General features: G+C 43.6%; 1 protein-coding gene across 1 annotated transcript in view; it reads right to left on the minus strand.

Moving 5' to 3' along the window:
* LOC144827999 (fibrocystin-L-like) overlaps positions 1-13,117 on the minus strand; it is a 1,093,512-nt gene that overhangs the window by 756,931 nt on the left and 323,464 nt on the right. Inside the window, exon 21 of the mRNA XM_078686146.1 lies at positions 8,116-8,240. Within this exon, the coding sequence (XP_078542272.1) occupies positions 8,116-8,240 (125 nt within the window). The remainder of the gene's footprint in view (positions 1-8,115; positions 8,241-13,117) is intronic.

Below are 13,117 nucleotides of genomic sequence, written 5' to 3' on the forward strand. Positions count from 1 at the left end.
ATGCAAGAGTGAGATGGGTGCCCAATGGGAAGCTAAGTGAGAAAATAGATATAGTGAAAGGTGTTAGGCAAGGATGCGTTATGGCGCCAACCCTATGTTCTCTTTATGTTAATGACATCCAGACACCCTCTTGGGCTGTGAGCATGACTCTCCCAAGCTGTGTGGTCAAGCCGTTCCGGCATTATTATTCGCGGATGATACGATTTTAATTTCCCAAACCCCTAAGGGACTTCAGAACTTTCTTAACAAATTTAGGTTGTATTGCCAGGATAAGAAACTTGAAATTAATTCTTCGAAAACTAAAATAATGACAATCAACCCACATAAAGGTTTTAACAAAATTTTCACTATAAATAATGAAAAAATTGAGGAAGTCCAACGTTTTAAATACCTGGGTATCACCTTAGACAGCAAAACAACTTGGAAACCACAATAAGAAATTTCAAAGATCAGACTAGTCCAGAATCAAGGCCCTATTCTAAAAAAACATAGAAATAGGCATTTTAAGTCAATCTCGCCAGCAATTAGTTTGTTTAAGTACAAAGCGCAATCAGCTTCTCTTTATGGGGCAGAACTGTGGGGACATATTTCGAAAAGCACCTTTTTAGTTCCAGAAAATAATTTTATTAGACAGCTTTTAGGTGTACCTGGTTCTACTCCCCTTATTCCTCTTTTATGGGACCTTAACTTTCGCCGTTCTGATGACCATGCCCTTTTACGCCCTCTGTTATATTGGGTTCGTCTGTGGTCCACTGACGAGCTAATTGACTACAGAGAGGCGTTAAAAGAGATAATGTCTATAAAAAACTCCACACATTTAGCATGGCTGGCTTACATTGAAAAGTGGTTCACAAAATTGGGGTTAAGTAGCTTTTGGTCAGACCCGGATTCAATTACACATAGTTCAAAAAAACTGCTTAAGAATAGATATTGGGAATATAAAAGAGATTCCCTATTGGAAAATTCCAAACTGGGGACACTGACACTTAAGTTTTTTTAACTAAAAATGGATATGAAATTAGAAAGCTTTATGGATGAAATCTACCCGCCTATGGCCAAATCATTATATCTAAAATTTCGTTACAGTATCCTTCAAATAAAATATAGGACCTCGAAATGGCACTGTAACAAAGGCCCAGGGGGTAGTATTGGCTCTGATCTATGAGAACTATGTGAAATGGGCTTGAGGGAAGATGAGGCTCACGTGCTATTTATATGCCCTGCTTACTTACATGCAAGAAAAAAATGGCTAAAACCAATATGTCAACTTCTGGGCCTTCGCCATATCAAAGATGGCGAAAGAGCCTTTAAAGGAGATACTTCACGACCAATAGTATTTAGCTTGAGCCGTTTCCGCCTATCGGTAGCGATAGTTAGAAAAAGGAATGGCTACCAAATGTAAATAGATAGCTGGTATTTACGAAGAAAAGCTACTGAAATGTACTTTGATTTGCAGTTTATATTGTACTCGAACCAACTATTACAATTGCAATGTATGCTGAAATAGGTGTGTTATATGTAATGATAAATACAACTAGATTGATAATTATTAGTGGGGTGTGAAATGAAATTTGCTTCTTTTTAAACCTTTAGTGTGTTCAGAGTGTATTGTCCAAATTTAGGACAGCGACAAGGGGAACTGGTCTTATAGTAGTAATTAGTGTTGTGCTTCTTTTTAACCCTGGTGCCTCGTTTTTATAGAACGATGTATTAACTTATTAAATTATTTAATTTTATTATTAACTGTTCCTCGATTCATGGATGTTATTCTTACTATGAGGTACTGTTGCTGATAGCAATTCCTCCTTAACTATAATTTTCCTCGGGCGGTCAAATATTGTTAAATATTGTACTAGAGTATGTAAGAAATGTAATGTATTATTTTAAACTGTTTCTTTTAAGGTTGTTAACCGAAATAAAGAATAAATGAAGGGGGTGTGAGTTTCTCTCAGTGAGGCAGAATGGTGTTCAGTGGGGGAGAGGATGTAGCACTCCTTGCCGATGACAGAAACTGCAAGGCTGAGACAAATGGCCTGTGATAGCACTTTTAAGCGTATTTGGGACATTCTGCGGATGGCAAAGTTTTCCGATGAATGTATTGTGTTGACCAATAACAACCGAATGCATGTGTGCATTGTCAATTGAACCCCTCCGCTGCGCTGAACGTGCCGCGCTGGTGCGGATTGTTCTATTGCGCGGGCGGGGGCGCGACGTTCAGCGGACGTGCGCAGCACTACCGAGGTAGTGCACGCGACGTCTGCTGAACGTGAGCAGCACTTAACGGGTTAAATAAATGCGGAAAAATACTAGCTGCAGCGTTGCCTCCTGCTTGTCGTAAAAATAAATGTGGATAAATACAGATAAAATGCCCCAAAAATAAATATGGATAAATACAGACGGAAATGGCAAAAAAATAAATATCATAAAACCGGGAGCCCTATCTGTAAAATAGGGGGATCCGTGACAGACCCCCCAGCCCTAGGGACCATCACCCCTGTGGCTTTTAACAGGTGGGAGGGGGCTGCGCAGCCCCCCTCCTGGAGCATGTGATGGCCCTGGGGACGCCACCCCCCAGGGCCGGCTCCTGCAGTGTCCCGGGGTGCCTACACCTGGGACACTGCTGTTTGCTATGGTAGGGCGGGAGCCACCATAGCAAACTGCTTTGATTTTTGAAAGAGAGAGCAGGAAACCTGCTCTCTCTTTCAAAAATCAAAGCGTATTGCTTTTCTGCATGGGGAGAAGCATGTTAGCTGCTCCCCAAGCAGAAAAGTAGGATGCTGGAAGCCGGCAGGGACTGTGGGGGGCTTGGGGACACCCCCACGGTCCCCAATGGAGAGGGCAGGCCCCGGGGGATGGGGTCCCTGGGGCCATAAGTTGCCCAGGAAGGGGGCCACGCGGCCCCCCTCCAACATTGATTAAAAAGAAAAAGTCAGGCCCCGGGAGATGGGATCCCCCGGGGCCTTAAGGGGGCATAGGAGAGGGGCTATGCAGCCCCCCTCCACGAGAAAAAAAAAATGACAAGTTGGCTATGCCCCGGGGGATGGGGTCCCCGGGGTCGGAATTGGCCACGGGAGGGGGGCCACACGGCCCCCTTCCCGTAAATAATTTAAAAAAAAAGAATTGGGGGCAGGCCCTGGGGGATAGGGTCCCCAGGGCCCAAAAAAAAAAAGAAAAAGAAGGGGGCTACACAAAAACGGGATCGGGAGGAGGCCACGCCCCCTCCCTGCACCTCTCTGCAAACGCACCCCCCTGGCGCGTTTCCAGAGGTGGAACTACTTCCACTTGCATACTGGGGGTCCCTGGGGGCCAACTAGCCCACCAGGAGCCTCCAGTATGTGCCAGGGGGCTCCCTTGCAGAGAGTTCTAATGAGGCCACGCCCCTTTTTACACCTCTCTGCAACACAGCCCCCTGGGGCATACTGGAGGTTCCTGGTGGGCTAGTTGACCCCCAGGAACCCCCAGTATGCAAGGGGACTTAATCCCCCAACTTAGAACATGCTACAGGGTGCGTTTGCACAGTCGTGAAGGTAGGGGGCGGGGCTTGAGGTGATGTGAGTGCAAACATGCCCTGTGGCGCGTTTTAAGTTGGGGAATTAATTCCTGTTCAATCCAGAGGTCCCCTAGGGGGCAACTAGTACAACAGGTATCTCCAGTAAGCGCCTCGGAGCTGTGTTGCAGAGTGTTGTAAAAAGGGGCGTGCCCTTTGAACACCTCTCTGCAACACAGCTGCCTTGTGCATACTGGAGGTACCTGGTGGGCTAGTTAGATCACAGGGGACCTCAGGATTGAAGCGGAATTAATTCCCCAATCTAAAACATGCCACAGGGCGTATTTGCACACATGTTACCTCAGGTCCCGCCCCTTTCCTTCATTATTGAGCAAAATATTCCTGAAAATTCTGCCGAACTACGAATTCCGATTTACTCACCTTTCATCACAAGAAACGTCAGTGCTGCATCTTTGAGCGCACTACTGATCCTGAAAAGTAATTCTAACCATCCTTACAGTAACTTGAATTTCCTTCCATAGGATATCATTGCCTGATATATAAAATATATATACATTTAAAAAATATTAAATAAAAAAAATTGAATTTCAATATTTTAAAAAATATATATTTTTCAGATTATATAAAAAATATGCAATGTAATTTAAAAAATAAAATATCTAAAAATAAATAATTTAAAATAATGTAGTAAATCAGTATAAAAAAATATAACAATTAATACATTTAAAAATTATCATTTACAAAACCTTAGAAATTCACTGAAAAAACCATAGGTTTCACACACGTTATAGTTAGGAATTAGCATTCAAAAAACCTTAGAAATTCACTAAAAAACCATAGGTTTCACACATGTTATAGTTAGCTGGACATTTCACTCATACAAAACCATTGAATTTCCCCCGTTATAGTTAGTTCAGCGAACTATAACTCGCGCGCCCGCAATACACTGTTGATGACGTGCGTATCAAGGGTTATATTACGCTAGGAGGAGGTCTGCCACTCTTTCACAAGGATGATGTCATCAGTGATGTCATTTGATATGTCATCAGTGATGTCATGAGTGATGTCACTGACCATGTCATGAGTGATGTAATATGTGACATCATCAGCAGTGCATTACAGGCGAGTTATAGTTAGCTGAACTAACTATAATGGGGGAATTTCAATGGTTTTGTATGAGTGAAATGTCCAGCTAACTATAACATCTGTGAAACCTATGTTTTTTTCAGTGAATTTCTAAGGTTTTTAAATGCTAATTACTAACTATAACGTGGCTGTAACCTATGTTTTTTTCAGGGAATTTCTAAGGTTTTTTAAATGCTAATTCCTAACTATAACGTGGCTGAAACCTATGTTTTTTTCAGTGAATTTCAAAGGTTTTGTAAATGATAATTTTTAAATGTATTAATTGTTATATTTTTGTATACTGATTTACTACATTGTTTTAAAGTATTTAATTTGAGATATTTTCTTTTTTAAATTACATTACATATTTTTAGTATACATTTTAAAAAAATGTTTTTAAAAATATTGAAATTGTAATATATATTTTTTTATTTTATATTTTTTTAATGGTATATATATTTTATATAGCAGGCAATGATATCCATGGAAGGAAATTCAAGTTACTGGTAAGTACGGTTAAAATTACTTTTCAGGATCAGTAGTGAGCTGAAAGATGCAGCACTGAGGTCTCTCCTGATAACAGATGAGTACATCGGAATTCGTAGTGTGGCTGATTTTAGAGGAATTTTTTAAAGTTACAAAATTCCACACTTAGAAGAATTTCCAAGTGAAACCAGTCAATGTTGACATCACACATGTTAGTGCTTAGAAAGAGCAGCAGAAATACCTCATTGAATTTCTGAAGTGCATATGTGTTCTCTTTCCCCACCTCACTGTCTATGTTCACCCTCCAGTCCCAGGACCATTAGCAATAAACTTACACTATCTGTGAAGATAACGTAACTTCCATCCTGTGCACATAAAAAGGCCAAGGAGTTTCAAAATAATATGCACAGGCTTCCTTTAATCTGATTCACTCACACATGCACAATGTGCAGAACATACAGACCATTCAAATATATGCATACACCTTTGCGCTTGGGATATCATGCAAGGAACTAGGTTCAACTGTAGCAGTGGAACTTTACACCAGTTGTTTAGTAGGCCAACACTCATGTGACACAGATAAAAGGTCTGGTCACACAAGGAACTCTAAAAACACAGTGTGCTGCCACCATTGCCCTACATGTTTTAACCCATGACAGTGGGAGTACCCTTCCCTCACTATGAAGAGCACACACAGTGCACTCTTCTAGACCCAGGACAGAACCAGGACCAGGCTTACATCAAAGGAAAGGTCTCAGCCTTCGTGCAAACATACTGTATTAATGTGAGACTGTGGCCAAAAAACTGAGACATCAAATACTCACAGTTGGGCATGCAGGATAGGGATCTTAACTGTACAGCATGTAGGGGACATGCCCGTCCCATCATTCATCGAGAGATGTCTCAGTGATGAGTCTGTCTGTACTTGGAGCTGCTGCATTCGAAATAGACACTTTTAGGTGTATCCACCACAAAATACCCCTATCAGTTTTGAAGTTTTAGAAACACCAACTCGCTGTCCATCCTGGGGAGACCCCATCAATAACAGGGGTTGAAATTTGTCAAGACACTTTTCCAGGATATAGACACCCAGTGAAGATTATCCTGAGGCTTGCACTCTTTTAAAAGCAAGACAAGGTGGTACTGGGGATGATTTGACCCTATCCCAGCAATTCACTCATAACTGTGGGAATTTCCTTAAAAGAATGTGTCTAACAATCAACTTTCCTAATGCGAAAAACAGACTGGTGTGATAGAGCGCAATGCTGTTTTATTCTTTTAGGGATGCATTAGAATCATGCTTGAGCCGCATCCACTAATATTATTTTGCTATATCAATCTTAGTATATTAGAATGTAGCTTATATAATCATGTAAGCGGCATATTACATATAATTCTATGTAACCAGAGAATCAATGTAGTAGAAATGCATGCTAGAGGAACTATATATGCGTGAAGAAACTACCTGTTTAATTAATGTGTCGTATTATGGGCCCACAGAGTTCACATGTTAAATGTGTACACCGTTCCTATGTTAGACAAACTAGGTAGGCCCAACTTTCGTTTTTACCTGTTCGCTCTCAAGTTGAAATCATTAATTGGAAGTCCTACACCTGTGGAATGTTTCCTTTTTTCTTTTCTTACATGTATCTGCTGCAGGTGCAAGGATCCAACCTCGTTAGCTCAAAATACTGCTTTGTTTAGGAATTATGCAACAGTAGGGAGGAGAGGATACCTTTGAAGAAGCAGAGCTCATAAAGATGGGAGAATGTTTCTCTCGTCTGGAAAGGCCTGGGAACCAAGGTAATCAAGCAGGCATTTGGACGCGAAATTACTTTAAGGAAAATCACCTACAAGGAGGTGTTCAAGTAAAAGAGGCGATCAGGTGGTGTAACTGGGGTTGGGTTTTCTGACTTTACTATTAAGAATTATGGAAAGAGTCCAGAGATTGCTGCTCACCTGGGGAGAAGAGAATCTTAGAACGAGCTCTGTAGCTTTATGCTACTTGACCCAAACAACCTGAGTGTACTTCTTAGGAAGTCTACATGCACTGACGCATTTTGGGGACTTGCTCGGAAAGATATAAAGTAGGGATGACACATTAGCAAACTTGTAGGGATAGCTTAGGGTGTTACTGCTGATTACAAATTACCAATGGGGAGGCTCTCGATGTGATATCCATAATAGTTTGTGTCTTGATTTTAGAATTAGTTATCCTATGTATCTTACAACATCTGAAAGTTGTCCGAAGCTTTGGTTTTGTATTAGTGCCTATCTATTTTTATACTCTTGTTATGAGAAGTCTATATGTTCTACATTTCTTGGCTTTGTGATAAAACCCTGAAGTATAACATTGGAGGTGGTGTTCTTTAAGGTCGTATTTGGCGATAATGTATAATTGGGTGTGATAATTCCCCTCCACACTTGCAAGCAGGCAAAAAGATCATTGACCAGAGGTTCCAGAGTAAATGTAGAACATGGAACCTGACCCCATCAGTGTATTGAACTTTATACTAAGTAAGGAACTACTACAACATGAGATGGGAATGCTGATGGGTTTATTTCAACGCACATACTTTTTATCTCACTGGTGACGGTTCTTACCATGGTTTTGTTTTCGATGATTATAAAAAGAACATTTCTTGAAGCTCTACATCTTGATATGAAAGAGTTATTATCAAAATGCGACACTTGTTGATGCATCTCTCTGTTTTTGTATACAATCATACAAATATTTGTTTATAAATAATTATAACTCTTGAGATTTATCAGACATATATAAACTGATTGACTCATTTGTACGTACATTTTTATGGAAATTGAGCGAGGAGGGCTATTTTTTAAAACTTCAATTTGTGAAGGAGCTCGACTGAAAAATTAGCTAAAGTGGTTGTCAGGAGGCCATAGATAGACTTTCAAAAATAATTTGTTGTATGCTTCTACTTCTGTCTTCTTAAAAGGTAACATGAGGAGCATATACACAAAACATATTTTACCTGTCTTCCTGAGCAAAGTCATAAGGGAACCAAACCCACTGGTACCTCGTTGTGAAATCACTGGCCTCATAATAGAAGTATAATAGAATACGGGTTTGCAGGAATCCTCTGTAGGCGAAACACAACTGTGCACAGATAAAAAGTAATTATAGTACATGTCAATTATGTATTTATATATGTCAATTATGTAGCTATGCACATATTTAGATGCTACTTATAGCAAAACAAATGTTGCCAGGTGACCACTTTACACTTCTACTACACTCTTTCCTTCGTTATAAGCTTATAGCATTATTAATTCGTTAGAGACACCACAAACTACCATACATGAGATAATTATTAATTCATCAAATGTTCATATTACGTTTTTCACTCCTTCATTTGCTGGCGGTTGCATACCTAATTGGCATGGACCAGGGAGGATGGCGGATGAAAGAGAATCAGTAAGAACACTACAAAGAGCTAGGCATTTTTCTTTTCTTGGACACGGATGGTCATTGTCAAAAGATATTTGACCCAATATTAAGATAAATAAAAATGATGTACAGGAGAAATGTTCTAGCTGCATCTGAAACTGCCGATGGTACCTGGGGTTTAGAAGGATACTATTAGCAGGAACATTACCATGGCTTGAGTCAAGGCCCCGGGAATAGATCCTTAGATGAAGGAGAAGGCGATGTGATTCATCAGGGGTTGAGCCAAGGGCAGTGCACAAGCTTCAGCATCAGAGCATGGTTTGGAAAGTCTCAGGGCAGCCAGGAGGAAATCTACGAACCACTAATTGGGAGAGATGCAAATGGAAAAGGGCACTGGAAGGAAGTCGATGAAAGAGAGTTGAAGTTTGGTTCTGACATTGTTTTGGAATACCAGGGCTTTGATTACAATTATTCTTCAGGATGCTGACTACCATGTGAGATGTGGGATTCACTTCTAATGGGTTTGAGGAACCCCTTTATGACTTCGTATGTCAAGGGAAGAGAAAACAACTAATTATAGCTACGAATAATGGCACGTGGTGATCATTTTGGGCTATATTAAGGGGGGTCATTTTTAGACATCATCGAGGTTTCCTGCTAAGCAGCATCCAGGAAGCAGAAACATTGTTTGAGGTCTGCATGGTTCATGTGGAATTATTGGAGTATGGGTCGCACTCGCATCATGTAAGGAGTGCGGAGTGACTTTGTTAGCACTGTGGGTCTGTCAGTCAGCTGTGGGAAGGTCATGCCACTGTTCATGTGGGCAGCTTGGGAATGTTCTGGTGAAGAGTTGGTTTTAACCTCTCAGAGTAACTTCTTTTCAGACCAAAAGACCAATACACGCATTTAACACCTTTACTGTTTACCACATATTTTTAAATAGTTTGAGTAAAATGTGGCTCCATCAGGGGCTTCATTTTGGTAACATTTTTTGATCACCTTTCTTAGCCTCTCCTATTCTTTGTTCCTCCACCTAACAAACTTAACTTCTGTTCCATCAGTTACAATAGAAACATGTCATACAGTTTGCTTCGCACCTGATACAATATTGACTAAATAGTAACCTTTCAGGTAAGAGGCTGTTTATCCTTCAGAAACACAAATGCTAGGTCATAATGGTCGAAATCAAGAAATGAGCAAGTTCAAGAGATTTTGTGAATTTTTTGTGTAAAATAAAATTCATACATTTCACCAGATCTTACAAAAATAATTACAATTTCGCCTCGATGCAGCTATATTCTTTAAAGATTTATTTCTTATCGGATAAGGTATTATTTAGGGACACTCCTCTTTTCAGTTATTTTTGCAACCTGGATAAGCGCGAAAAACGAAAAAGATTTGTATTTACTTTATTTCTGTTATTTGTGGATTTCTGTGAGTAGATAGGCACCATGTTGCTTATCTCTTTTCTCTGCTGTTTTTAACAAGTAGACAAACACGCATTTGGCAAAATCAAAGTGCGGAATTGGGAAAATCCAACAAACCGTGTTTTTTCCCACATCTGCGAAATTATGAGAGTTTGTGCTGTTTCACAGTGGTTTTAGTGGTTCACCAGTTCATGTGGAGGAAGGCAGGGAGGAAAGCCCACACATTCGATAGCGACTGACCCGGTGGCAGTGGGTCTTACCTGGAACTGCTGAGGAGCTGTGGACACAATCTCCGTTTTTTAACCTTATGCGCTGCTGATTACGAGTCGCGCTGTGTTTTAATTGTTAATTGCATATTTTGTCCCCTAACCCACCGTGCTTAAAGTTAACAGGTTGTCTAACCTGGTTTTTCGATCCCAGGGGTCTTGGAGTTGGCTGTGGGCTGTGTGCAGTGGGAGGGACTCGAGCGCGGGCGCCATCTTGCCTTGGGTTCCAGGCCCAGTGTACCTCGGAGCCACTCCCCCCACGCTGCGCCCTACTTAGCTGCAGTCCCCGGCCCTCAGCAGGTGATAGCGACTGACCCGGTGGCAGTGGGTCTTACCTGGAACTGCTGAGGAGCTGTGGACACAGTCTCCGTTTTTTAACCTTATGCGCTGCTGATTACGAGTCGCGCTGTGTTTTAATTGTTAATTGCATATTTTGTCCCCTAATCCACCGTGCTTAAAGTTAACAGGTTGTCTAACCTGGTTTTTCGATCCCAGGGGTCTTGGAGTTGGCTGTGGGCTGTGTGCAGTGGGAGGGACTCGAGCGCGGGCGCCATCTTGCCTTGGGTTCCAGGCCCAGTGTACCTCGGAGCCACTCCCCCCACGCTGCGCCCTACTTAGCTGCAGTCCCCGGCCCTCAGCAGGTGATAGCGACTGACCCGGTGGCAGTGGGTCTTACCTGGAACTGCTGAGGAGCTGTGGACATAGTCTCCGTTTTTTAACCTTATGCGCTGCTGATTACGAGTCGCGCTGTGTTTTAATTGTTAATTGCATATTTTGTCCCCTAACCCACCGTGCTTAAAGTTAACAGGTTGTCTAACCTGGTTTTTCGATAACAGGGGTCTTGGAGTTGGCTGTGGGCTGTGTGCAGTGGGAGGGACTCGAGCGCGGGCGCCATCTTGCCTTGGGTTCCAGGCCCAGTGTACCTCGGAGCCACTCCCCCCACGCTGCGCCCTACTTAGCTGCAGTCCCCGGCCCTCAGCAGGTGATAGCGACTGACCCGGTGGCAGTGGGTCTTACCTGGAACTGCTGAGGAGCTGTGGACAGAGTCTCCGTTTTTTAACCTTATGCGCTGCTGATTACGAGTCGCGCTGTGTTTTAATTGTTAATTGCATATTTTGTCCCCTAACCCACCGTGCTTAAAGTTAACAGGTTGTCTAACCTGGTTTTTCGATCCCAGGGGTCTTGGAGTTGGCTGTGGGCTGTGTGCAGTGGGAGGGACTCGAGCGCGGGCGCCATCTTGCCTTGGGTTCCAGGCCCAGTGTACCTCGGAGCGACTCCCCCCACGATGCGCCCTACTTATACGGGCAGTATGTGTCAGCGCAGCGGACGAGCGCAGCGGGCGCGACGAAGGCGCGCCGGAGTTGCGCCTGAGTTAAGCCCGTCTGCGCCCGTCCGCGGCCGACCGGGGCTAGGGGCCCGCCTCTCTGCTTCTCCAGTCATTAGTTACCTCCCGGCCACTATGCTCTCACTCTGTCATCCGCGCCCTCCATCTCTCACAGTCCTTGAGCGTATCACCTCTCTTGGGCTATGCAGATCCCCCGCTACACAGTCATGTCCTGATCTGCCATTACACCAGCTGCTTGATGCTCCCCCTCCCTTCGTCCACCTGTCACCTTCCCCCGCTTCCACCCCTCTTCCCCCCCCTCAGCCCACCATCAATGCGATCCTTCTGAACACCAGGTCTGCGGTCGGGCACCAGCTGGAGCTATCTCACCTGCTCGACTCTCGTCAACCCCACCTATTGTTTCTTACTGAAACTTGGTTCAGGGATGACTCTCTCCCGAGCCTCTTAGCCATGCTGCCCCCGACTTATTCAGCCATCAGAATGGATCGCCCTGGGGGAAAGACAGGAGGAGGCGTTGCCCTGATTACCCACACTGATTTTCATTTTCAGACACTTCCCTCCTCCCCTATCCCCGCTGTGGACTGTCTTGTAGTCCGCTCTACCTCATTTGGGGTCCCCTTGACCTGTGTTCTGATCTATCGTCCCCCCCAGTCCACCCCCCAATTCCTCAGTTCCATTGAGGACCTCTTGGCCACCTTAGTGGTGAACAACTCAGCAGTCTTTCTCCTCGGGGATCTAAACTATTGGCCTAATGACCCGGCCGAGGATACCAGATCTAAGGAGTTCACTGCCCTGCTCACTAGTCTCAACTTCCTTCCCCAGCTTGCTACACCTACCCATACCTTAGGTCATCAGCATGACCAAATATGGACCCTCAACATCCCTACCAACTCCCCCATCATTTCGCTCTGTCCTTGGTCAGACCATTCCCTTATCTCCTTTGCGATGAACCTCGGTCGTCTGCCTAAACCCCCTCTGCCCAAAAACACCTGGATTAGAAAGTGGGACAAGGCCGACCTCCCTGATGTCTGTTCCTCCCTTGCGGCATCCTGCCCTGAGCTCTGTGATCTATCCCTTCCCACTCAGCTCACAGCCATCAACACCTGGCTGCAAAAGGCATGCAACAGCATTGTTCCCCTTAAGAGAGTGGCCATTAAGCGTGCTCACGCTGCTAACAGATGGTTCTCCCCCCTCCTTAAAGACAAGAAGCTGGAGGCACGCAGAGCAGAACGAGCATGGCGACGCACCTACTGCCCCCTTCTTAAAGCCAAGTACTGCCTTGTACTCAAGGAATACAAACGAGACATATTAACTGCTAAAGCTGAGTACTTCTCCGGTAAAATCCTGGCAGCTGAAAATCAACCGAAGGAAATATTCGCCACGGTGCACAAGCTCGCTGCCTCTGATAGGGTGATCTCCAAAATTCCCCCGTCCCAATCACTATGTAATTCCCTCAACTCCTTTTTCATAGAGAAGGTGGCTCTCATCAAGGCTAACATTCCTGCCTCACTTCCTATTTCAGTTACTGTGGAACCGCTTCCTGCGGCC

Source organism: Lissotriton helveticus, chromosome 4_1, assembly GCF_964261635.1.
Source record: "Lissotriton helveticus chromosome 4_1, aLisHel1.1, whole genome shotgun sequence".
Lineage (NCBI taxonomy): Eukaryota > Metazoa > Chordata > Amphibia > Caudata > Salamandridae > Lissotriton > Lissotriton helveticus.